The sequence below is a fragment of the Ahaetulla prasina genome, chromosome 2 (genome assembly GCF_028640845.1).
Source record: "Ahaetulla prasina isolate Xishuangbanna chromosome 2, ASM2864084v1, whole genome shotgun sequence".
Classification (NCBI taxonomy): domain Eukaryota; kingdom Metazoa; phylum Chordata; class Lepidosauria; order Squamata; family Colubridae; genus Ahaetulla; species Ahaetulla prasina.
The window spans coordinates 300932830-300959663 of record NC_080540.1 but is presented as its reverse complement, the minus strand read 5'-3'; the positions used below and the strand labels follow the sequence as shown (position 1 = coordinate 300959663).

Genomic DNA, 26834 nt, shown 5'->3' with positions numbered 1-26834 from the left:
GTTTGTATTCTGAACATGAGCTCCAGAGTGCTGTGGCTGACAAGGTCCGAGCCAGGCATCTTCTAGGCTTCTTCCACACCTGTATTGTGATCTCCAGGAGCCATGGGGAGGCAGAAGGAAATGTTGACGGCCGTCGGACGGAGGCTGCAGATCAGGAATAAGTTGCTCCGGCAGGCCCTGGCTGAATGCCTGGGCACCCTGATCTTGGTGGTACGTAAGTGGATGGGGACTGGGGTGGGGAAGAAGGGAGGAGAAGGAGGAAGAGAAGCGAGAAGGAGAAAAGGAAGAGAAGAGGAGGAGAAGGAGAAGGAGAAAAAGAAAAGGAGGAGGAGGAGGAGGAGAGGGAGATGGAGAAACAGAAGAGAAGGACAAGGAGGAGAAATGATGGTAGTGGTGCAGAATGAGGAGGAGAAGAAGGAGAGGGAAAGAAGAAGGAGAAATGAGGGTGCTGGTGGAAGATAAGAAAAAGGAGGAAGAGAAGCGAGAAGGAGGAAAAGGAGAGAGAGGGAGAAGGAGGAGGAAGAGAACAAGAAGGAGAAAAAGAAGAGAAAAGGAGGAGGAGGAGGAGAATGAGAAAAAGAAAAGGAGAAGGAGGAGAAAAAGAAGAGAAAAGGAGAGGAGGAGAAATGATGGTAGTGGTGGAGAATCAGGAGGAGGAGGAGAATGAAGAGGAGAGGGGAGAAAGAGAAGGAGAAGAAAGTGGGAAAGGAGAAGGCGAGGAAGAAAGGAGAAGGAGAAAAGAAGATTTGTGGTGGAGGATGAAGAGGAGGAGGAGAGGAGGAGAAAGAAGAGAAGGAGGGAGGGAGAAGGAGAAGGTGAGGGAGAAGGAGAAATGAGGGTGGATGAGGAGGAGAATGAGGAGAAAGAGAAGGAGAAAAATGAGAGGGAAAGGAGGAGAAGGAGAACAAGGGGAGAAAGAGAAGGGGAGAAAGGAGGGTGGTATTGGAGGAGGAGGAGAAGAAGAACAAGGAAGAGGAGAAGAGAAAGAGAAGAATGGGAGGGGAAGGAAAAGAAAGAAGAAAGAAGGAGAAAGTTGTAGAAGAAGAAGGAGAAGAATGGGAAGGGGAGGAGGAGGAGGAGGAGGAGGAGGAGGAGGAAGGCTTTACTCTTTCTTGGCACAATGAAATGCGCTGATGGTCTATAGTAAAAGTACCCTGGTGTAATTCACTAAAGATCTACCTGCTCTGTTCACACAAGGCAAGAACCTTGGTTAATGTTAATCTTGGTCTGTTTTTACTCTGGTTGAATATCTGTCCTAGTGAGGTCCAAACTCTGTGATGAACATTGGGTGGAAAGTACTGTTCTAACCTAGGAAAGGGGCTTGTTTAGAGACCAGGTTAAGACTGTTGTGTGAATGGAGCCAGTGACTGAAAATCACGGCTGAGTTTTTTTTCCACTAGATGCGCCCATTACGGATTTCCTTCCAGAAGGGAGGAAGAATTGAAAATCCTTTCTAAAACTGAATATTTTGGGGTTTCACGGGGTTCAGTTAAAGCACTATTGAAGCGTTCTGTCTAATAGGAAAGTTTGCACATTGGGTGTCAAAAACTTTGAATTTCTTGGAAGCACTCTTCCAACCTCTACCAGAATTCAGAGGGGGATTGCTTTGTATAGGTATAGGTCATATTTAGAGCAGGGGTCTCCAACCCTGACAACTTTAAGACCTTTGGACTTCAACTCCCAGAATTCTGGGAGTTGAAGTCCTCAGGTTTTGTGAGTTCAAGTCCCGCCTTAGCCACGACTTTGGCCGAGTTGGGTGGGTGAGTTTGGCCCTGTTATTCTCTCTCTCTCTCTCTCAACCCAACCAACCTCACAGGGTTGTTGCTGTTGACAATGCTCTTGAAAACTCAGAGGTTCTCAACCTTGGCCACTTGAGATGTGTGGGCTTCAACTCCTTGGGAATTGAGTTGAAGTTACCTTCGGAATTCTGGGTGTTGAAGTCCACACATTTTATAGTTAGTAAGCTTGAGAAAGGGAGGGAGGGAGGGAGGGAGGCAGGAATGGGAGGACAGAAGGGAAGGAAAGAGAGAGAGAAGGGGAAGGGAAGGAGATAGAAGAAGGGAAGGAAGAAGAAGAAGAAGAAGGAGAGAGAGAGAGAAGAACAAGGAAAAGGAAGGAAAGGAAGGGGAGCGAGCAAAGGAAGGGACGAGAGAGCGAGGGAAGGGAGGAGAGAGAGCAAGGGAAGGGAAGGGAGGAGAGAGAGAGAGAAAGAAAGGAAAGGAGGAGGAGAAAGAGAAGAATGGGAGGGAAGGAAGGAGAGAAAGAGAGAAAGAAGAAGGGAAATGAAGGGAAGGAAGAAGAGAGAGCAAGGGAAGGGAGGAGAGAGAGAGAGAGAAAGGGAAGGAGAGAGAAGAATGGAAAGAAGAAGAAGAAGAGAGAGGAGAACAAGGGGAAGGAAGGAAAGGGAGGGGAGAGAGCAAGGGAAGGGAGGAGAGAGAGTGAAAGGGAAGGGAAGGGAAGGAAGAAGAGAGAGAGAGAAAGGAAAGGGAACGGAGAGGAAAGAGCAAGGAAGGGAAGGAAGGCGAAAGAGGGAGGGAAGAAGGGAAATGAAGAGAAGGAAGGAGAGAGAAGGGCAGGGAAAGGAAAGGAGAGAGCAAAAGGGAAGGGAGAGGAAAGAGAGAGAGAGAGAGAGAGAGGAAGGGAACGGAAGGAAAGTAAGAGAGAGGAAGAGGAGATTGAAAGGAAAGGGAAGAGAAACACTGCTAAGAAGTTAATTCCCGCAAATAAATCGGGGCTCTTCTGTTGAAGTTTTGGTAGAGAGCAATCACCTTGGTACCACCGCAGGTTCTCCAAACATCTCATTCGTCATCGGTTGGCAAACCTGCACCACATTTTGCGCCGCTCCAGCCCTCTTTATCTTACTCCCGATCCCTTCCGGAGGTTGTAACTGAAGCGGTGCTTACGGACAGTTTAGGGTGAGCCTCCTGCCTGACACTAGCTAAACTGTTGTCCACCCCATAACCTTACTTAAAGGATACCCCATCGTGCAGTTTTCCCAAAGTAGCGTTCATTTAATGAACTAACCAAGGAGAGAAGCAACTTAGAACTAAGGAGAAATTTCCTGACAATTAGAACAATTAATCAGTGGAACAACTTGCCTCCAGAAGTTGTGAATGCTCCAACACTGGAAATTTTTAAGAAAATGTTGGATAGCCATTTGTCTGAAGTGGTGTAGGGTTTCCTGCCTGGGCAGGGGGTTGGACTAGAAGACCTCCGAGGTCCCTTCCAACTCTGTTATTATTATTATTATTATTATTATTATTATTATTATTATTATTATTATTATTATTATTATTATTATTATTATTATTATTATTATTATTATCTCGCCTCTCTCCACGGCAAAGTAGAGTTTGCCGAAGTCATTCAATGGCTTCAATTCACGAAACCGATGATCAGCCACACGCTACAGGGAGTCCTCGACTTACGACCACAACCGAGCCCGGCATTTCCGTCGCTAAGCGAGACGAGCGGGTTTCGCCCCCTTTTACGAACCTCTCCTTGCCACGGTTCTTAAGCGAATCGCCGCAGTAGTTAGGTTAGCAACCCGGTTGTTAAGCGAATCTGGCTCCCCCATTGACTTTGAAGGTCGCAAAAGCGGATCGCGTGTGACCCCGGGACACGGCAGCCGTCATAAATGCAAGTCAGTTGGCAAGCAGCTGAATTTTGATCACGTGACCATGGGGACGCTGCCGCGGCTGTGTGAAAAACAACCGTGAGTCCCTTTTTTCAGGGCTGTTGTAACTTCGAATGGTCACTAAACGAACTGTCGTAAGTGGAGGACTACCTATGGGGTTTGAGTCTCGTTGGTCAAAGTCAACCCACCTTCTCTAGCAAAGGATCTGGGAACCTGTGAGTATTTTAACCCCTCCCTGCAGCATGAGTGGGGTGACGAAAGGAAGGATAATTCTTTGTTTTTCTATCCTAAGTAAACTTTTGTGAGAACCTTTGGAGGAGAGGCGCAGCAATATGTACACAACGACAACCATTTGAATTTGCTTTTCTCAAGGGTTTGGGATCACAACTCCCTAGCGCCGTTGGGAGAAGAAGGTGGGGAGGGGGACGTCTCCCCCTCCTCTACTCAAGCAGCTGCTTTTTGGCAAAAAAAAGGCGAAAAAGCAACCGCAAGGAGGAAACAGCAGGGCGTTGCAATCCCAGCCATGCCCGTTTGCACCGATGTACCCGCACCGTTAATGCATCGTTTCTTTCATCCGCCTGCTGCTCCCTGGTGCAGAGCCATTCCTGGAAATTAATGGAGCCGAAGCCCCATTATTGCGATCCTATTGGGAGCCGCCCAGAGTCTGGCATAAATCCCTGTAGATAAATGGACGTGAAGATTTGTAACTGCGGGGCCCTTGGTGCTCTCGTTGAGCTGGGTGCTTGGCTTGCAGATGTTTCCTGACCCAATGGGGGAACATCATCAGGGCTAGGAAGGAGTGGGGTTTGCAGAGAAGGGGAGGAGGAGGAGGAGGAAGAAAACTGTGGGCTCCTTGGTGCTTTCAGAGTTGGTGGTTTTCTTGCAGATATTTCATAACCCGACTAGATAACATCATCAGTGCTAGAAGGGAGTGCGGTTTGCAGAGAAGGAGATGAGGAGGAGGAGGAGGAGGAGGAGGAGGGAGAGGAAGAGAAGGAGGAGGAGGAGGAGGACTATGGGGTCCTTGGCGCTCTCTGAGCTTGGTGGTTTTCTCACCAACGTTTCATTACCCAACTAGGGAACATCATCAATGCTAGAAGGGAGTGAGGTTTGCAGAGCGTGGTTCTTTTCTTGCAGGTGTTTCATTACCCAACTAGGCAACTTCATCAATGCTGGAAGAGCTGGGTGGGTTGCTCTCTGTTTATATACTAGTGGCTCCCCCTCTCAGTGTTGGTGTGAATGTTTGTGGCAAGCTGTTCCACTGGTTAATTGTTCTCACTGTTAGGGAATTTCTCCTTCGTTCCAGGTTGCTTCTCTCCTTGATTACTTTCCATCCGTTGTTTCTCATCTTGCCTTTTGGTACTTTGGAAAATAGTTTGACTCCTTCAATCCTTTGTAGGAGCCCCTCAAATATTGTATAATTATTATATAACAACTATTCATAAATAAGCATTATTATCATTGCATAATAAATATAGTTGTACAGTACAATATAGCATAACATAATTGGCTCATGTGTGCAAGAAAATAATTGCACACAGAGAGCATCAAATACCCCCCCAATAAAGTAATAAATAAATTTGAGTCCCACTTATCCCTAAGACCCAAAATGGGAATTGTCAGCATAAAATTTGGTCCCAAAGTAGACAATGCTACTGCCTGCTATTTTTGCAGACAGCTGCTCTTCTCTTAGTAGAACTGATCGCAGGTACGTGCCTGGTAACTTCCTTTCTCTAAGCGTGAGCTTCTACAAAGCTAAAAGTGTGCATTGAACTGGGTGGAAGCATTGCTACAAAGACAGTTCCATAAAATCGCCACATTTTCCATTTCTGGATTTTTAAATCCGATTTCGAACCATTTCAAGCACTGAAATGGGGAAAGAAAGTTCGAAAGAAAGAAAGTTTGAAAGAGAGAGAGAGAGAGAGAGAGAGAGAGAGAGAAAGAAAGAAAGAAAGAAAGAAAGAAAGAAAGAAAGAACGAAAAAGTTCTGAAAAACTGAAGTGTAAACTTTAGAGGGTTGCGGGTTTTTTTGGGGTGTGTGTGTGTGTGTTGTTTGCGGGAGACACAGCTCTGCAGATTGAGGCATTTTGCACATGGGCTGGAAGAATTCTCACCCAGCCCTGAGGAACATATCGTGTGCAATTCTGGGGAAGAGATGCTCAGCCCCTTTGATATATGCCCCTGACATAATTCAGAAGTTGATTTGATGAATACCGTAGCTGTCCTGAGCTTTCACCCTGGATAATTAACTGGCAATCTGATAAAGAAAGAAATATTTGGCCAGCAACAGTGGTAATAAAATTATCTCCTATCTTCCCCGAGGCCAAATTCCTAAAGGGTAATAGGATTGTTCCATGGGTTACAGCCAAACAAATTTCTTAGGTCTTTGGAAGACAGCAGGTTGACAGCGTGTTCTCTTGTTGAAGCCCTCAGCATGCTTCTGGGTTCATTTTTTTGAACCCCTTTTGGTCTTCAGCTAGGTCAGTTCTGTGGTTTTTGCGGGTCTGTGTAGGTTAAAATATCCATTAGGGGACTGGAAGCTAAAACATATGAAGAACGGTTGCTGGAAATGGGAATGCCTAGTCCAGGGGTCAGCAACCTGCAACTCTGGAGCCGCATGTGGCTCTTTCACCCCTCTACTGCGGCTCCCTATCACTCAAAATATGCATCCCAACCGCCAATGCGCGACACCCACCAGCATGCAATTTATTGAGCTTTTCAACCCCCGGTAGGCCAACCATGGATAAATCCAAGAAAAGAAAAGTTTCACAAGAAAACAGAACGTTTAATTCAACTACATAGGCTGGTTTTGTGGCCGCTCAAGAAATAGTCAGGCACGGGAAGGGTTTTGTGACTCCCGGTTGTTTTCTTTTCTGTGCGAACGGGTCCAAACGGCTCTTTGAGTGTTTAAAGTTGCAGACCCCTGGTATACTCTGGGAGTTGAAGTGCACAAGTCTTAAAAGAGCCCAGTTTGCAGACCCCTGGACTAGAAGACCTCTAATTTCTCTCCCACCCCTATGATTTTATGTTCTAAGTTGCCTTTTAAAAAATGTTTTCAAGTAGTTTTGAGAACCTGCGGGTGTCAGCTTTGGTAGCCATACTATTAGCAGGAGAATTTTGGTGGTAGGAAAGGAAAACGAGATAGGTTCCTTATAGAGTTTGGTATTCAATTGGGTGTGTTGGACCGCAAGAAGATATTTCAAGGAAGAAAAAGAAGGAAGGATAAATAGTTGTTGTTTTTTTAAAAAAAGGGAAGAGCAAAGAGTTTAAATTGAACGAATGAACGCTGGACTTATAACCGTTCATTTAGTGACCATTCAAAATTACGACAACACTGAAAAAAGTATTCCTTTAACAACTGCCCTGACCGACTTAACAAACGTAGCAAGAAAAGTCGTAAAACAGGGTCAGAGTTCACTTACCAAATTTCCTGCTTGGCGACATCAATTCTGGGCTCAGTTGTGGTTGTAAGTCAAGGACGATCTGACCTGCTTGTATAAAAGAACAAGAAGTGCGAATTGCAACAAGTAAGGACAGGGAAATTAAAATGCAAAGATAAAGGAAATCGTAGCTGAGATTTCAACAGGCCTTGAGCGTCTCTGTCAACAGCAACAACGCTGGTTTGAGCCCAAGAAGGTTTTAAAAAAGTTAATCAACTCGGGGAAGGATTAGGTTTGAGATTTTAATCAACCGGTTGATTGAACCAATCGATCCATAAAAGCACAATTTAATTGAAAAGGTTTTGCAATGCGTTGGGGCAACCTGTTTGTGTCTGTGACACGTAGACTATAAAAATATTAATTGGATGGCTCTACGTGGAAAGAGACTTCAAAAAGGATTGGATTCTGAGTCTACTCAGAAGCAAGCTATGTTGAATCCATTAGGGCAGGGTTTCTCAAACTCTTTTAAGTTGCGTGGACTTCGACTCCCAGAATTCCCCAGCCAGTTGGCTGGGGAATTCTGGGAGTCGAAGTCCACACAGCTTAAAGACGCTATGGTTAAGAAGTACCAAGTTAGAACTTAACGTTCCTGTAAGTTTGCACTTTTTTTTTTTTTTGCAAAATCAGATTTTTTTGCATCCTCATTATGCTTATTTGACGCAAACCGAGCTTCTTTTCGCAGCCTATACGCGTGGTGCTGTGTTGGAAAACACAACGCTACGAAAGCCCTAGAGAACGCCCGCTTTCTTGCCCAACCCTGGCACAATTATCCTGTCTCTAAGAAAGATTTCCCCGGTGCCAAGTTTAATTAACGAAGCTGCACACGGGAAGATCCCTATCGCACCCCCAGGAGAACAAAAGAAACTCTTGAACGCTTGGAGGGGGATGTGGGGGGGGGCGGGGAGAAAGAAAAAACAGAAATTTTGGGGGAGTGCCTGACTTGCTAGACTTGAAAAGGACCCCTCCCTGCTGCGCCTCTTGGAACAGAGGAGGCAAAATCTATTAACGACTTTAATGAATTTGGGAGAGCTGGAATACAGTAATTAATTTTGGGAGGAACCCAACCGGGCTTCTCCAGTTTTTAAGATCTATTCCCCAAGGCAGGGAACACAAGCTGAATTCTGCAGGTGTTTTCGTCTGCGTTCCCCACTGCAAGGTGGGGCAGCTGTTGGAAGGGGAGCTGGAAACAAACAAAAGATGATTTAATGGGGGGTGTTGCAAGCAAGGCTCCCGGGGTTCATGTGGGTACATGCTCCCCTCTTTCTTTGCCTCTTATTTATTCCTAGTTTTTGGGAAGGGTGGTGTCAGCAGGATGAGTTCAACCTGGATCAGGACGAGGGTGGGACCCAAAGTTGGCTTTGTCCCTTGGCTTAGCAAACTTTGCTTTTGATGTTACTTCGTTTTGGAGCCTGCAGAACAACAGCAGCAGCGAGACCTGATGGGTGGAGAACATGCTGGAGAATCCGGATTGGGTTGGGCTTCCAACTCCACAGGTTAAAATCTTAAAAGTTGCAAAGGTTGGATACCCCTGGGCTAAAGCCTTGAGGGATCTGCTGGGATCTTGACTTTGAATCTCCCTTTTCTAGAACTGTTTTACATACATTATAGCAGGAGTCTCCAACCATGGCAACTTTAAGCCTGGCGGACTTCAATTCCCAGAATTCCCCAGCCAGCTTAGCTTAGCTGGCTGGGGAATTCTGGGAGTTGAAGTCCACCTGGCTTAAAGTTTCCAGGGTTGGAGACCCCTGCATTATACTATATTGAGGGTAGGGTCCCTTGAGGTGGAAAGTTAGAAGGTTAAACTAGATGTCTTCTTGAGATGAAGGATTGAAGGATAACTTTGGAAACCTGCAACTAGCACTCCAAGAAACGTGACGTGTGTGAGTTTTTCAGGACCTCCATGGTAGATCTTCAGAAGTTTGAGTTGTTCAGGACCTCCATGGTAGATCTTCAGAAGATCCCAAGGCTGTTGCTTAGTGAAGTTCAGAAATAAAATAGTTCGGAATAGGAGTATTTGAAGCACCTGATTGGAGAATTCTGGGAGTTGAAAATCCACACATCTTAAAGTTGTTGAAGTTGAGAATCACAATGAGGTGGTTGTGTCCATGGCAGTGACTTTTTGTCAATCTTCAAACAGGGCAACCCCATGTGAAAAATCACATGTGTGTTATCTGCAATAATAATGTCCCACGGCACGGCAAATCTTGGAAATGTTGAACCAGTGTTGTACACTACAAAACTGAGTCTTTGGGGTAGATGGGTTCAGAGGAAGTCACACCAACGAAGATGGCTGTCTCAGATGATGGATAATGGATACTGTGAAAGTTTCCATGCTGGGAGACGAAGAAATTGGAGTCAAGAAGCCACGATCCACTGAGGAGGGCAGAAATTACGTTCTTTCCTAGCCTTTTCCTGGGAGCTGCGCAAATTGATTTAGTATAACTTTGTTTCTACCCAGGATCTACACTTTCTTTTAATTGCTCTCTAAAGACCACCTGAGCGCAAAACTAACACAGAGATGAGACCAGAAGAAGCAGGACTGATTTCAATTTTCCTGCCACGGGCCAGCTATTTCTTTTAAAAACCCTTTGGTCCTTTTAATGATGCAAAATCAGAATATTGAACCTAGCAGTGACTTCACAAGAATGTTCTGCTTCTTATGTTGTCAAAAGGCCCTGAAAAGATTTCCAGGTGAAGATGGCACAGAAAAACGGAAGAGACTGTCTTCCCACACTCTTGGGCCAAACCTACTACCACCAAAAACCTCCTACTAGCAAAACTTGGTGACAATACAGAATGTTGGGTATTGATGTGCATTTTGCAAAGCAGGAAATCAAGAGGAAAAGCAATGAATTAATTAGGGTAGGCAGAAATGAATTATGGGCCAAGAACCAGTTTTGGTTTCCACATTGTAAGAAAGATGTTGAGACTTTGGAAAAAAAAGTGCAGAGAAGAACAACTAAGATGATTAGGGGACTGGAGGCTAAAATATATGACGAACGGTTGCAGGAAGACTAACGAAGAGAAGGATTAGGGTGACATGATAGCAGCCTTCCAGTATTTGAGGGGCTGCCGCAAAAAAAGAGGGAATCAAGCTATTTCCCAAAGTTCCTGAAGGGAGGACAAAAAGCAACAGATGGAAACTAATCAAAGAGAGAAGCAACCTAGAACTAAGGAGAAATTTCCTGACAGCGAGGACAATTAACCTGTGGAACTGCTTGCCACCAGAAATTGTGCGTGCTCCAACAGTGAAGATTTCAAAGAAGAGAGTGGACAGCCATTTGTCTGAAATGACACAGGCTCTCCAGCTTGAGCAGCGGGTTGGACTAGAAGATCTCCAGGGTCCCTTCCAGCTCTTGTTATTCAGTTCTGTTCTATATCAGTCCCGGCCCTCTTCCAGATCTCAAATGGGAGCCACGGTTGATTTATTGCTCAATTTTCCACGCCATTCTTCTTCAGACTTTCTCAGATTACAGCCATTGTTTCTAGACATTCCCAAACACATGGGAGTTATTGAATAACTCAACTCCTTTGGCAGTTTTCGTTCCTGAGCCAAACTTACGGAAGGTTGCCCACGAGAAATCTTATCCTGTCCACGCCTGGTGCAAGATAAAAGATAATAAGATTGTCTGACATAGAGAGTGGCAAAGAATGCCGTTTGTTTAAAGCTCAAGGACAAGCAGCTATTTTTTTTTAATCCTCTGCTACGGAGTGAAATTTAATCAGCTTGCCCGTGGAAGGAGGAAGAAAGTAATCTGAGAGCAAACAAAACTTGATTGCATAAGAACCTGAAATAACATGGAAACTTTTGTTTTGCTTTCCCTCGTTTCTTGGTTACTTGGAAACTCTCCGAAAAATGCTATGCGGGTAGTCCTCGACTTACGACCACAAGGGAGCCCAATATCTCTGTTGCTAAGTGAGACATGGGTTCAGTGAATTTTGCCCCATTGCACGACCTTTCGTGACGCCGTTGTTAAGTGAATCACGGCGGCTGTTCAATTAGTACGACGGTTGTTAAGCGAATCCGGCTTCGCCATTGACTTGACTCATCAGAAGGTCGCAAAAGGGGATCACGTGACCCTGGGGCAACCGTCATAAATATGAATCAGTTGCCAAGTGTCAGAAATGTTGTTCGCGTGACCATGGGGGATGCTGGAAATAGCGTAACTCTGAAAAACGGTCATAAGTCGCTTTTTCAGGGCAGTTGTACCTTTAAATGGTCACTAAATGAACTGTCGTACATTGAGGACTTTCTGCATATGTACTACTGCTTGCTTTAAAGTAAATATCAGATATTTGCACCATGTAATGATATTCTTCAGCAAGGACTATACAATCCTCTGATCTGCGAACAAAAATTCAACTGTTCTTCCATTGTTTTTCAACTTCAGGTAATCCTCAACTTATGACCATAACGGAGCCTGCTTATTACAGTTGTAAATCATGACCATCATGAGGCAGGTCGCCCCTGCGACCGACCTGATTTTATGACCTTTTTTTACACTGGTTGTTAAGCGAATCACCAAGGTCGCTAAGTGAATCAGTGGTCGTTAAATGAACCCATCGTTTGCCCCCGGGGAGTTTTTGCCGGTTTTCAGGCAAAAACTTTGTAAATTGCAGTCACGTGACAACAGGTCTCTGCCAACAATTGTAATTCAGTGGAAATGTGGCCACATGACCGGGGGGGGGGAGGGGCAGCCGTCGTAACTTCAGAACCGGATCACAAGCACCGTTCAAGCGATCTGTTGTAAGTTTCAACGGTGGCGTAAGGGGGTTGGTCGTAAGTCAAGGACTACCTGTAGGAACGTACGCGGCACACTTCGCAATAAGAAGGCCATAACTGGAACCCACGACTTGCGCAAAATTGACATCCTTATTTTAGCTAGTTAGAATCGAATAGAGCGGGAAGGGACCTTGGAGGTCTTCTAGTCCAGCCCCCCCTGAGAACCTGTTATGATAGAGAGATGAATAAGGGAATTAACGGCAAAGAGATCCAGCTTGAAGATATCATATCCAGTGGGGCGGAGGAGAGTTTTGTAAACGAGACAGTCGATCTTAAGAAGATCTGCCCAATCTGAGTTCTACTAAGCGGGTTCTTTGCCTCCTATTGATTGCAAAAACTCATCCGTCTCCTTTCCTGATGCTTCACCGAGTCTCTTCTTTCTTGTCAGATGTTCGGTTGTGGTTCGGTGGCCCAGTTGGTGCTCAGCAGAGGGAGCCACGCCCGCTTCCTGACGGTCAACTTGGCCTTCGGGTTTGCTGTGACCCTTGGAATTCTGATTGCTGGACAGATCTCAGGTATGGCGGCTTTAATTGATCTCAAAGACACAGATGGCGCCCCCCCCCCAACATTTTATGTGCCATAAGACTGGCAGCTCACATCCGCAGCAATGCAGACTTTCCTTTTTCCCTTTCCTTCCCTTCTTCTTTCTATCTTCCTTTCCTTTCCTTTCCTTTCCTTTCCTTTCCTTTCCTTTCCTTTCCTTTCCTTCCCTTCCCTTCCCTTCTCTTCTCTTCCCTCCCCTCCTCTCCTCTCCTCTCCTCTCCTCTCCTTTCCTTTCCTCTCCAGTTCTTCAACCTTTCCTTTCCTTTCCTTTCCTTTCCTTCCTTCTTCCTCTCCTCTCCTCTCACTTCTTTCCTTTCCTTCCTTCTTCCTTTCCTTTCCTGTCCTGTCCTGTCCTGTCCTGTCCTGTCCTGTCCTTTCCTTTCCTTTCCTTTCCTTTCCTTTCCTTTCCTTTCCTTTCCTTTCCTTTCCTTTCCTTTCCTTTCCTTTCCTTTCCTCACCTTCTTCCTCCTTCCTTTCCTTCTCTTTCCTACCATACCTCTTCTCTTCTCTTCTCTTCTCTTTTCTCTCTTCTTCCTCCTTCTCTCCTTCCTTTCCTTTCTCCTCCCCTCCCCTTCTTCCTCCTTCCCTTCCCTTCCCTTCCCCTCTCCTTCTTCCTCCTTCCCTTCCCTTTCCTTTCCTTCCTTTCCCTCTTTCCTTTTGTTGTTTCTAGTTTCCTCTTCTTCCACAGGCAACACAGAAACAAACCACCCACCTCCGTTTAAAATGCAACAATTAAAAATGTATTAACTGCTCGTCCACGCCTAACCCCTTTGAACCCCATTCTTAGTCTGGTTCTCAAAGGGGGGGCTCAGACAAACGTCTCCTTTTAGCAGGCAGCGAAAGTGCCGTGTTTGCAAAGGGGAGGCTTGAGAGCATCCAGACAATGGGCTCATTCACAAATCCAGTTCAGGGTGTTGAAAAAATGAAGTTCCTTGTTGCCTGTTTTGCTTGGGTGGCTGACTTGGGATGTATCTTGACGTTCACAGCAAACCACCCTGACACCAAAACATGGGTGCAAGGGTTATGCCAAAGTTTGTGCTTTCATCCTTGTGTCCCAGAGTCTGACGTGAGTTCAGTAGTCCTCAAATTACGACCTTAACAGAGTCCCTGCCCGTTACGGTCGTAAGTCACGCAGTTGCAAAGGGGCTCACCAAGTGATTGAATTGATTCTACGACCTTTAGTGCCAACAGCCGTTAAGCAAACACGGGTGCCAGAGAGTGCATATTGTGTTTGTTTAGTGAACACAGTCGTTAAGCGAACTTGTTGTGCCTCGCTCGCCCCCCCCTCCGCAGCCGGGCCCCTCTCATCTCCTGCCAGATAGTACAAAAGAATGTCCTGGCATGCCTCCAGCCTCCAGCCCTGGCACCATGCCCGGACAAACCGAGCAAACAAACCTCCCCCCGATAGCATGTGCGCCTGAAGCCAGCCACGAAATGATGCAGTGGATAGATCCACGCTTCCGGAGAATGGAAAGGTGACGTCAGCAAAAGGAAGGGAGGGGCAGGCCTGGATAAGTGCTGAGTCATGGAGCCACACCCCATGGCCTATATAAAGGATCTGCTTTCTGGCATTCTCAGAGTCAGGCAAAGTCTAACTTGGATTGCTGAAGTCACATCCTGGTCTCCTGCCTGCCCTGAGGACTCTGACAGAACTTTGGCAAAACTGCAGAGGCTTTGCGGCCACGCTTGATACGGACTTCCCCGACCCGGCCGTCAGAGGAGGAGTGGGACACGACAGAACTCCTTGCTTGCTACGGGTGCATTTTTACCGAAAACCGGACGTCAAAGTCATTTTCGGCAAAAATGTTGTTAATTGGGGTTATGTGACTGAGGGTGCTGCACATGGCTTTACAGATAGTCCTTGACTTATGACCACAACGGAGCCCAAAATTTCCATTGCTAAGCAGGACAGTTGTTAAGTAAGTTTTGTCATGCTTTACGACCTTCCTAGCCACAATTGTTAAGTGAATCTTTGCAGTTGATAAATTGTTAGGTGAATCTGGTTTCCCCCTCGACTTCGTTTGTCAGAAAGTCGCAAAAGGGGATCCCGTGACCCGGGGATGTTACAACCGTCATAAATGTGAGTCAGTTACCAAGTATCTCAGTTTTGATCCTAGAGATGCTGCAACGGTCGTAGGTGTGAAAAACGGTCATAAATCATTTTTCTCGGGGCCGTTTTCATTTTGAACGTCACTAAAAAAAAAACGGTCGTAAATCGAGGACTACCTGCAAGTGTGGGCCAGTTGCAAGTGCCCGAAATGCATTACACAAGATTGTGGGGAAGGGAGGGGCAGCTGTGGGCCAGTTGCTGAGTGCCTAAAATGCATTCACAGGGGAATTCCCAAGGGAAGAGGCAGGGCGGCGGCTGTCGTAAATACCATTTTTTAGGCGGGTGGTGGTGGTGGATTTGTCGTAACTTTGACTGGTCGCTAAGTGAGTGTTGTAAGCCGAGGTCTCCCTGAACATCCGCTGCAACTTTTGCGTGATTATGTCATCATGCAAACTTCCTCCTGTGTCCTGAACAATGTGCTGCACATAATTAATAATAATAATAATAATAATAATAATAATAATAATAATAATAATAATAATAATAATAATAATAATAATAATATTTTAATTTGTATACCGTCCTTCTCCCGAAGGACTCAGGCGGTGCACAGCCAAAATTTTTTTTTTTTTTTTATTTACATTTATATCCCGCCCTTCTCCGAAGACTCAGGGCGGCTTACAGTGTGTAAGGCAATAGTCTCATTCTATTTGTATATTTACAAAGTCAACTTATTGCCCCCCCAACAATCTGGGTCCTCATTTTACCTACCTTATAAAGGATGGAAGGCTGAGTCAACCTTGGGCCTGGTGGGACTAGAACCTGCAGTAATTGCAGGCAGCTGTGTTTTAATAACAGGCTTCTTACAGCCTGAGCCACACCGCTGTACTGTACAAAAAGAACAGTACATATAATATTAAGAACAACCCCTTAAAAACCCCTTAAGAACAACCCCTTAAAAAACTTATTCGATTGGCCAAAAATTTAACACCCTATAAAAATTTACAAAAATTTAAAACCCATAAAAGCAAATTAAAAATTTTAAAATCAAGCCAATTGACTCTGTGCAGAGCTGTGAAAACTTCCCTGGGGGCTCCTGATGCAAACCTACTCATCAGGAAAGTCTTAATGAGACAGCGCATTCCTTAATTAGCGCAAACTTAATCAAGAGACCGTGTTGCCAACACCTCCATGTCTAATGACTTCGCTTAAGCAAATTCCCATCGGGTTCCCTAAAGGAGTCATAAATAAATGACAGTTACTAATTGCCCAAATTTTGATCTGGTGACGTCACAACCGGGGATGTCGTAAGTGTGAAAAACGGTCATAAGTCCCTTTTTTTTTTAGGGCTGCTGTAACTTTGAACTGTCGTTCAATAAATAGTTGGAGGCCTACTTATATTTTACTTTTATGATTATTATTTATTTATACATTTTTAAAATCAACATAAGTGTTTAATGAACAGTGCATTGTCTGAGTCGTTTTGCTTATACAAGCTAATATTAATAACAATAATGATAATAAAAATAATAATAGTAATAATATATTGTTCACTTATATATAATAATAGTCTTTCCTCATTTACCTGTACATAGTAATAATCCTTTATCTTCTAATTTCTACTTCTATTTTCTAACCACTGATAAAACAAATCCTATATTTGTCCTTTATTTTTAATGTCAATCTATCTGCACGGTCTAATATCTTTCTGATTATATTCTTATCTACAGGAGTATCTTCATTCTTCCAATATTGTGCAAATACAATTCTTGCCGGTCAACACATGTAATATTAAATATGTATCCCCTTTTTTTATAGTTTTCTGGTATGATACCTAACAAAAATATTTCTGGTTTTAGATCTAAAACCACACATATTTTACTTTTTGATATATGTGACTCTAACCCATGGGATCTTTTTTTGATAGGTGGTCATTTGAACCCGGCGGTCACTTTTGCGATGTGCTTCATGGCGCGGGAACCTTGGATCAAACTTCCGATTTATGCTCTCGCGCAAACCATTGGAGCTTTTCTTGGAGCGGGCATCGTGTTCGGCTTATATTTTGGTGAGTCAATTACGTCTTTCTTCCTCAGTCCATGGGCTGGCCTTCTCCTTCAACCTCCATCTTCACTAAGGCGGCCACAATTTCCTTTCCTCCAAAGGTCTATGGAGATTCTCAAGTCATCCAGGTTGTCTCAAAGGGGCTTTTTTTTCAAGTGGCAACTGGACTTTCTGGTTTTTCTTTGAAGATGTTTCGCTTTTCATCCAAGAAGCTTCTTCAGCTCTGACTAGATGGAGGGGAAGGGAAGGATTTATGCTCCTTGCAGACAGCTGGTCATTTGCATCCTTCTTAGAGAGAGCCATTGAGGCCACTTGGAGGTTTTTCTGTGTCCTCAAGGTCACCTGAGCGGTGCAAATGGTTTCTGTAGTCATTTCTAGAACAGATTTCCAGAAACCATTTGTTCTACTCAAGTGACCCTGAGGACACATAGGAACCATGAGGATCTTGCCTCCAAATTCCTGAAAACCATTTAGGTAGTTCATGTCATCATCCGAAGACGAGGAGGTCTATCTTAATGAGATACATCTCCCCATAAAAATGGAGAGCGAGGATTCTGCAACACGTCTGCAATAATTATGAACTGACCCCCCCCTGGTTTCAGTCCCTTTCTCCTGCTGGCTGGATCTACTGAGAATGAGCATCAGATCCAGATGAGCTCAAAAATTCAAACAAACAAACAAACAAATAAATAGAGAGCACAATTTACTCCCTTCTAGCACTGATGATGTTACTTAGTTGGGTTATGAAATGTCCGTAAGAAAACAACAAAGATTAGAGAGCACTAAGGACCCCACAGTTCTCCTCCTCCTCCTCTCCATAAACCCCACTCCGTTCTAGAACTGATAATGTTATCTAGTTGGGTCATGAAATGTCTGCAAGAAAACAACCAAGCTTAGGGAGCACCAAGGATCCCACCCTGAGCTATAAATATTCCCTTCTATTGAAACAAGACCATTTTGTTTTGCAAAGTCCCTCCTATCTTATCTGTGTGAGCTTGGAGAAAGAAATGTTGAATTCATATTGGATTGGGACCAATGAAGCTGTTAATTGCGGACCAATTAAGTGTCATGGAACTATCAGCTTTATAATAGACTGATCTTGGTGGATATCAAAGGACACCTTTGTTTAGCAGGGCAAGGTTCAAAACTCCTCATTGTGATTGGAACCATAAAAAAAGCGGAATTATCTTCAGGGGTATTCCCTGCCCAGGCGTGTCTGATAGTTAAAAAGATCAGATGAGGACTACAACCGCATGATCAAAGATCTCTCTCACTTTTACCCGTGTTGCACACGTGATACTTGCAAAAAGACTTAGAATAACTTTATTGTCACTTTAAACGTATACTAATCGGCAGACATTAAAATGAAATTTTGTTGCATCCAGCACTCAAAAAGGTCATAAAAAAGAGGGCTTTGAAGAAGCTTCTTTTGGGGTGATTGGTGAAGAATAGGTGAAGAACTTGGAACTCCGTCGCCTTCGACAAGACCTAAGTTTAACTCACAGAATCATCTATTGTAATGTCCTTCCTGTTAAAGACTACTTCAGCTTTAATTGCAATAATACTAGAGCAACCAATAGATTTAAACTCAATGTTAACCACTTTAATCTAGATTGCAGAAAATATGACTTCTGTAACACAATTATCAGTGCTTGGACCACTTTACCTGACTCTGTGGTCTCTTCCCATAATCCTAAAAGTTTTATCCAAAAACTTTCTACTATTGACCTCATCCCATTCCTAAGAATAAGGGGCGTGCATAAGCGCACAAATGTGCCTACCGTTCCTGTCCTACTGTTTTTCTTTTCTTCTTCCTATATATATATATATGCTTATACCTCCTAATATTTACTCATATATGTGTTTATATACTATATAATCTTTTTGTATGATACCTACATATATTGTTGTGACAAAATAAATAAATAAATAAATAAATTCTGGATGGTTTCCTTCAATTCTCTGTTTTGATCCTTTTTTCTAGATGCTATCTGGGCATTTGGTGAAAATCAACTCTTCGTAGTGGGCCCCAATGGGACAGCGGGCATCTTTGCCACCTATCCATCCGACCACTTGAATTCCGTCAACGGATTTTTTGACCAGGTAAGGCACAAATATCCAGGCTCAACAAGATGATATTCGGGGCACATTAAGCAAAGCCTAGTTTAATGAAAAGAAGAATTAGGGATGACATGATAGGGGCGTTCCAACACCGATGGGGTTGCCACAAAGAAGAAGAGGGGGTCAACCTATTCTCCAAAGCTCCTGAAGGCAGGACGAGAAGCAACGGATGGAAACTCATCAAGAAGGGAAACAACATGGAACTGAGGAGAACTTTCTTGATGATTAGAACAATTAATCTATGGAACAACTTGCCTCCAGAAATTGTGGGGGCTCCCTCCCTGGAGGTCTTTAAGACAAGGTTGGACAAACATTTGTCTGGAAAGGTATAGGACAGACAGGGGTCTGCAAACTTGGCTCCTTTAAGACTTGTGGACTTCAGCTCCCAACTTTGCTGGCTGAGAAACTCTGGGAGTTGAAGTCCACAAGTCTTAAAAGAGCCAAGTTTGCAGACCCCTGGTATAGCGTTTCCAGCTTTCCTTCAGAAGTTGTAGGTGCTCCATCCCTGGATGTTTTTCAGATTATCTAAATGGGTACAATGGTGGCAAATATCTGTAGCACAGGTGTAGGATGAGGGTGGAGGTTCGTTCTCCGAGATTGTGGGTTGGTTTCCAAACCTTTTGTTCTTCCAAACTGAAAAACAGTTTTTTCCAAACTGAGCTAGGTAACATCTTCAGTGGTGTTTAGGAGAAACTAAATGAATTTACATTAATTCTGTTAATTAATCAGTGCAATGGCTTCCTTCCAGAAGGTGCTCCATCCCTTCTCCCATTCTGGAGAAGGTCTAGCTGTGTGGTATAAGGTCTCCTGCCAGTAGGTTGGACTAGAAGACCTCCAGGGTCCCTTTCCAACCCTGTGATTCTGGGATTGCATAGCTCAACAGTAGCTTCCCAGGAGGAGATGTTAAGCCCAGTTAGGTTTTTTTTAGCATTTTGAGGCAAACTTCCAAGGCTGCAGACTAGTCGGGGAAGTCAAAAACAAGGACTCCCCAAAAAAGGGAATGGCAAACTGCTTTTGTGTCATTGTCAAGACACCCACAGGAGTTGTGAAGACACTCTCAGAATACCTTCCTATTTCTTTTTTTTTCTTTTTTTCTTTGAATTTATATCCCGCCCTTCTCCGAAGACTCAGGGCGGCTTACACAGTGTTAAGCAATAGTCTTCATCCATTTGTATATTATATACAAAGTCAACTTATTGCCCCCAACAATCTGGGTCCTCATTTTATCTACCTTATAAAGGATGGAAGGCTGAGTCAATCTTGGGCCTGGTGGGACTTGAACTTGCAGTAATTGCAAGCAGCTGCTGTGAATAACAGACTGTCTTAGCAGTCTGAGCCACCAGAGGCCCCTTTGAGGAACCCACATTTGACTCTTCTTTCTTCTCAGTTCATCGGCACGGCGGCGTTGATCGTTTGTGTGCTGGCCATTGTGGATCCGTACAACAACCCTGTGCCAAGAGGTTTGGAGGCCTTCACGGTTGGCTTCGTCATCCTGGTCATTGGGACCTCCATGGGCTTCAATTCCGGTTATGCCGTCAACCCAGCCCGAGACTTTGGGCCCCGTCTCTTCACCGCCATTGCTGGCTGGGGTACTGAAGTTTTCACGTAAGTGGCTTTTGTGTCTGTGGCTGAATTTTGAGCAGGGGGTTGGACTAGAATAGGGGTCTCCAACCTTGGCAACTTTAAGACTTGTGGACTTCAACTCCCAGAATTCCTCCGCCAGCTGCTGGCGGAGGAATTCTGGGAGTTGAAGTCCACAAGTCTTAAAGTTGCCAAGGTTGGAGACCCCTGGACTAGAAAACTTCCAAGGTCCCTTTCATCTCTTCTGTTCTTCATTAAAAGATATGAAAAATGGTTGCAGGGATTGGTTTTGGCTAGTCTAATGAACAGGAGGACTAGGGGGGGTGGACATGATAGCAGGGTTCCGGGATTTTAGGGGCTGCCACAAAGAAGAACAGGGGGTCTAATTATTCTCATAATTTGACAAGGAACAATGGATGGAAACTACTAAAAGAGAGAAGCAACCTGGAATTAAGGAGAAACTTCCTAACAGTGAGGACAGTTAACCACTGGAACAGCTTGCCACCAGAAGTTGTAAATGCTCCAACACTGGAAGCTTTTAAGAAGAGACTGGACAACCATTTGTCTTACATGGTATAGGGTTTCCTGCCTAAGCAGGGGGTTGGACTAGAAGACCTCCAAGGCCCCTTCCAACCCATTCTATTCTATTCTATTCTATTCTATTCTATTCTATTCTATTCTATTCTATTCTATTCTATTCTATTCTATTCTATTCTATTCTATTCCACTCCATTCCATTCCATATTTCTCTTCTCTTCTCTTCTCTTCTCTTCTCTTCTCTTCTCTTCTCTTCTCTTCTCTTCTCTTCTCTTCTCTTCTCTTCTACTCTACTCTACTCTACTCTACTCTACTCTACTCTACTCTACTCTACTCTACTCTACTCTACTCTACAAAGCACCTGAAGGCAGGACAAGAAGCAATGGGTGGAAACTACTCAAGGAGAGAAGCAACCTAGAACTAAGGAGAAATTTCCTGACAATTAACAATTAATTAGTGAAACAACTTGTAGTCCACAAGTTGTGGGCGCTCCATCACTGGAGGACACGTCTAAGAAGAGATTGGCCAGCCCTTTGTCTGAAATGGTATAGGGTCTCCTGCCTGAGCAGGGGGTTGGACTAGAAGACCTCCAAGGTCTCTTCCCGTTCTGTTCAGATTGATTCACATCGATTGATTGATGTTTGGTGCCAAGGAAAATATCTAGAGGGCACAGTCAGTGATATTGGGTGTGGAACTGGGGTGTGGAATCGAGGAACAATTCCATTGTTAATGATCGCCCAATGAATCATAGATCTTTCAGTTTTGCTGGATCCCGGCCAAAAGCGGATAAGCGGGGATCCTAAAATTCAATTTTACTTGTACAGTTCGGCGGAAAGAGGAGATGGTCCAAAGACAAGAAGAAAAGAGGGAAAGTTGACACCCCCCCTATGATCTTGAAAAGCAGGAAGAGAAATTCAGCCATTGAGGGAGTTCGGAAGAGAGGAGACAAACCTGTGAATTCCTTGGTGCTCTCTAACCTTCTTCCTCCTCCTCCTCCTCCTCCTCCTCCTCCTCCTCTCCACAAACCCCATTCCCTTCTAGCACTGATGATGTTACCTAGTTGGGTCATGAAACATCTGCAAGAAAACAGCCATGCTCAGAGACCACCAGGGATCTCACAGTCTTCCTCCTCCTCCTCCTCCTCCTCCTCCTCCTCCTCCTCCTCCTCTCCACAAACCCCACTCCCTTCTAGCACTGATGATGTTACCTAGTTGGGTCATGAAACATCTGCAAGAAAACAGCCATGCTCAGAGACCACCAGGGACCTCACAGTCTTCCTCCTCCTCCTCCTCTTCCTCCTCCTCCTCCTCCTCCTCCTCCTCCTCCTCCTCCTCCTCTCCACAAACCCCACTCCCTTCTAGCACTGATGATGTTACCTAGTTGGGTCATGAAACGTCTGCAAGAAAAATAACCAAGCTTAGAGAGCACCCAGGACCTTACAAGTCAACCCTGAGCTATCGATATTCTCTCCTCTTGACCCAGCCAACTGCATATCTTCACTGCTTCTTCTGCTTGTATCTTACAGGACTGCTGGCCACTGGTGGTGGATCCCTATCGTTGCCCCTTTCCTGGGTGCCATCGCAGGTGTTCTGGTCTACCAGCTGATGATAGGTTGCCATGATGAGCCACCTCCCGAATCCAACGACGAGGAGAGTGTCAAGCTGTCCCACGTGAAGCAGAGGGACAATGTCTGAAGCTACGCACTTGCTCCCTGGACAATTTTTTTTAAAGAAAAAAGATAAAAATTTTAAAAAAAAACCAAAGAAGAAAGCAAAATGTTCACACAACAGGATTTTGGAGTCTTCTCCACACTTGCTTCTTTGTCTACCCTTGATGTTTTTTTTTTGTTTTGTTAAGGCAGCTTTCTCTCATCAGGTTCCCTCCAGATGTTTTGGAACTAGAATTCCCAGGTTCCTCTTTCAACATGCTGGTTGGGGATGATGGGAATTGGAGGCCCATCGAATCTGGAGGCCATCAGATGGAGGGAACTGCAGGGGGAATGTCCATGTCTACCTTTCCTAAGGCAGCTTTTCCCCATCATGTTCTTTCTGGAACTAGAATTCCCAGGTTCCTTTTTGATCATGTTGGCTGGGGAGAATGGAAATTGCAGATCTGGAGGTTACAAGGTGAAGGGAATTTGCCTGCGAATACACATGTCGATGTTTCTATTAAGGTAGCATTCCCCTATCAAGTTCCCTCCAGATGCAAGAGAACTAGAATTCCCAGGTTTCTCTTTGACCATGTTGGTTGGGAAGAATGAGAATTGCAGTCCCAATAGATCTGGAGGTCACCAGAGGGAGGAAACTGCCTGTGTATATGTATATCTTGTATCTTGTTGGGGGATTACGATCTAACTTGGCTTGTTTTGAAGGACCACCTGTCCCATAGCTCTGCTCCCAGGAGGGATATTTTGACTACTTGGGCCCCCCCTTTCACTAAGTCCTCTCTGTTGCTTCTTCTGGCATGAGATGGGTTTGGAGGGTATGGATTCATCGTTGTAAATAAATTTGGGGCCCTGGGGTTGAGAGAAAGATGGGAAAAAGCTATTACAGCTGCTGTGCATAGCTGGATAGCCCCAATCCTCTCATTTATATTTTCTGCAAGACATTTTGGGTGAAAGTCAATGTTACAGAATAAGAGAGTTGGAAGGGACCTTGGAGGTCTTCTAGTCCAACCCCCTGCTCAAGCAAGGAGACCCTACACCATTCCAGAAAGAAAAAATGGTTATCCAATATCTTGTTGAAAACCTCCTGTGATGAAGCCACCACAACTTCTGGAGGCAACCCAGGGTGAAGAAGACCTAAATCTGGCCAACTTTTCTCACTTCGTTAGTTGCAAGAAAAGGAAACTTCTGACCATATTAATTGAATTCAAGAGTATGGATAGACAGGGAGAAATCAAGGGGAAAATGGTGATCGACCTTAAGCCAAACATTGTAGAAAAAGTTGGGTTGGAAGGTCTCATTCTGAATTTCTAGACCAACTAGTAATTTGTCTAGATTATTCCAGACCAATAACCTTCATCCCAATTATTTACGCCTTCTGCTTTCTGAAAAACCACTGCGTGCATTTAATTCTTGCTTTAACTTGTATTTCTTCATTGTTTTAAACATGCATTTATGAAAAGATCTTCAGATGGTTATTGCAACCATGTGTCCTTCACACCCAAGGGCTTGAGGTCTTAGGCAGACCCTGGTGTGGCAGAATTGAGTGTTGAATTTTGGCCCAGGTCTTTTACATACACTAGGCTATTTTTAATGCCTACTGGGTAGAGCTGGGAAGAAAACCAAGCACAGATTACTAATATTATGCAATACCCCTAGTTATTTGAGAGCCAGTTTAGTCTAGAGGTTAAGGCACCAGGCTAGAAACCAGGAGATGGTGAATTCTAGTCTGGCCTTAGCCATGAAAGTCACGTGGGTGACTGTGGGCCAATCACCAGGAGATGGTGAGTTCTAGTTCCACCTTAGCCATGAAAGCCAGCTGGGTGACTTTGGGCCAATCACTAGGAGATGGTGAGTTCTAGTCCGGCCTTAGGCATGAAATTCGAGTGGGTGATTTTGGGCCAATCACCAGGAGACGGTGAGTTCTAGTTTCCACTTTAGATACAAAAGTTGGTTGAGTGACCTGGGCCAGTCATTCTGTCTCGGCCCAACCCACTTCAGAGGGTTGTTGTGGGGAAAGTAGGAGGAGGAAGGAGTATTAGTCTTATATTCGCTAACTTGAATTGTTTGTAAAAATAATAAAAGCAGGATACAAATAAAATGAGTAAACATTCATCTGGACCCATCCTTTCAAAAAAAGCACTTCCACTGCTTACAAACACAGAATATTGAAATCTGAATATTGCCAATGTGATGCCAGCTTCCTTAAATTATGGATTTCCTGAACAATCTGTAAAGTTTAACATTTGTACTGTATTTCCAGGTATTTTTTTTTTAAAAAATGAAATTAATACACCTCTTGTATAATTGCTATTATTGTTTTGCAGTATTTGTAAACTGGATGGTAATAAATAGGCTGGCATTGCAAATGCCACTGTTTGATATGAATGAATTAAACGGAATCCTTTGTATTTCTATTTTTGTGGAGTTCTTGGTGCTCTCTGAGCTTGGGGGGTTTTCTTGCAAACATTTTATGATCAAGCTAGGTAATACCATCAGTGCTAGAAGGAAGTGGGATTTGTGAAGGAGAAGGAGAAGGGGGAGGGCGAGGGCGAGGGGAAGGGGAAGGAGAAGGAGGAGGAGGAGGAGGAGGAGAGGAAGAAAAAGAGGAAGAGATAATACTAATACAAATACGGAGGAGCAGGAGAGGAGGAGGAAAGGAGGAGGAGAAGAAGAAGGAGGAGGAGATAGAAGGAGGAGGAGGAGGAGGAGAAGGAGGAGGAGGAGGAGAAGCGACGGCGGAGGAGATAGAAGGATGAAGAGAAGGAGAAGAAGGAGAAGGAGAAGGAGGAGGAGGAGATAGAAGAAGGAGGAGGAGGAGAAGGAGGAGGAGGAGGAGAAGAAGAAGTGTTGGCGGTGAAGATAGAAGGAGGAGGATGATGATAAGGAGAAGGAGAAGGAGGAGGAGATAGAAGAAGGAGAAGAAGAAGAAGAAGAAGAAGAAGAAGAAGAAGAAGAAGAAGAAGAAGAAGAAGAAGAAGAAGAAGAAGAAGAAGAAGAAGGAGGAGGAGAGATAATACTAATAATACGAATACAGAGGAGGAGGAGGAGGAGGAGAAGGAGGAGGAGGAGAGAAGAAGAAGCAGTGGTGGAGGAGCTAGAAGAAGAAGAAGAAGAAGAAGAAGAAGAAGAAGAAGAAGAAGAAGAAGAAGAAGAAGGAGAAGGAGAAGAAGGAGAAGGAGAAGGAGGAGGAGGAGATAGAAGAAGGAGGAGGAGGAGAAGGAGGAGGAGGAGGAGAAGAAGAAGTGTTGGCGGTGAAGATAGAAGGAGGAGGATGATGATAAGGAGAAGGAGAAGGAGGAGGATGAGGAAGGAGGAAGAGGAGGAGCAGGAGCAAGAGCAGGAGGACGAGGAAAAGAAGCAGCAGCGGCAGAGGAGATAGAAGAAGAAGAAGAAGAAGAAGAAGAAGAAGAAGAAGAAGAAGAAGAAGAAGAAGAAGAAGAAGAAGAAGAAGAAGAAGAAGAAGAAGGAGGAGGAGGAGAGATAATACTAATAATACGAATACAGAGGAGGAGGAGGAGGAGGAGAAGGAGGAGGAGGAGAAGAAGAAGAAGCAGTGGTGGAGGAGCTAGAAGAAGAAGAAGAAGAAGAAGAAGAAGAAGAAGAAGAAGAAGAAGAAGAAGAAGAAGAAGAAGAAGAAGAAGAAGAAGAAGAAGAAGAGATAATACTAATAATACGAATACAGAGGAGGAGGAGGAGGAGAAGGAGGAGGAGGAGGAGGAGGAAGACAATGACGACTATGGGGCCCTTAATGTTTTTTTTCCTGCAGACCTTTCATCACCCCACTAGATAACTTTATCAGTACACTAATGTAGCTCTCCAGGTTGATAATGAAAGCTCTGCAAGAAAACCACCAAACTCAGTTGTGCATCAATTGATTAAGCACCACTTTGCAACTCCACAGATGGGTGACTGGCTTTGCCTTTTCCTACTTCTGAGTCAACCCTGGCGGTGTTTCCACAACCTACTTGACTTGATAAGGGAATTAACTTTTTCTCTGGGTAGAAACAAAACACATCCACGAACACCAGCTAGCAGTCAGAAGACATGATGAAACCTCTTCCATTGCACAACACAACGACAGGCTTCCCCATAGTTTCAACTGGGAAACTATGAGCATCCTAGACCTAGCCAAGTCCAAGCATGCCAGAAGATTCCTGGAAGCCTGGCACTGACAAATCGGCCATTGACAGGCAAATTGAGATAAACAACATCTACATACCATTCGAAAATCAAATCAAAAAAGATAAAAGATCAAAACACCTCCTCCCCAGCAAACAACACCCAGAGAAGCACAAATGAACACCAAGATTCAATCTAAACCAGCAATCAAGAACTAAATTAAACCCCAATAAAGGAACTACCAAGACCATTCTCAGCAACGACGACAGTTTCTATATAAGCAGAAGCAAATCTCA

At 44.4% G+C, this 26834-nt stretch overlaps 1 protein-coding gene across 1 annotated transcript; it reads left to right on the top strand.

Annotated features, from left to right (window-relative positions):
- On the top strand, positions 1–24833 carry LOC131192622 (aquaporin-3). Its single transcript, XM_058171947.1, has 6 exons — positions 1–210; positions 12249–12375; positions 16381–16518; positions 18499–18617; positions 20023–20240; positions 22279–24833. Exons 1-6 carry the CDS (start codon positions 103–105, stop codon positions 22445–22447), a joined length of 879 nt encoding a protein of 292 aa, XP_058027930.1. The 5' UTR covers positions 1–102; the 3' UTR covers positions 22448–24833.
- Positions 24834–26834: the final 2001 nt, after the last annotated feature.

What these genes read in the sequence shown, in the direction of transcription:
- LOC131192622 (XM_058171947.1), top strand. Translation starts at nt 103, where the DNA reads ATGGGGAGGCAGAAGGAAATGTTGACGGCCGTCGGACGGAGGCTGCAG. An exon ending in TGGGCACCCTGATCTTGGTG is followed by an intron (nt 211 to 12,248) that starts GTACGTAAGTGG and finishes CTTTCTTGTCAG; the next exon opens with ATGTTCGGTTGTGGTTCGGT. An exon ending in TCAACGGATTTTTTGACCAG is followed by an intron (nt 18,618 to 20,022) that starts GTAAGGCACAAA and finishes CTTTCTTCTCAG; the next exon opens with TTCATCGGCACGGCGGCGTT.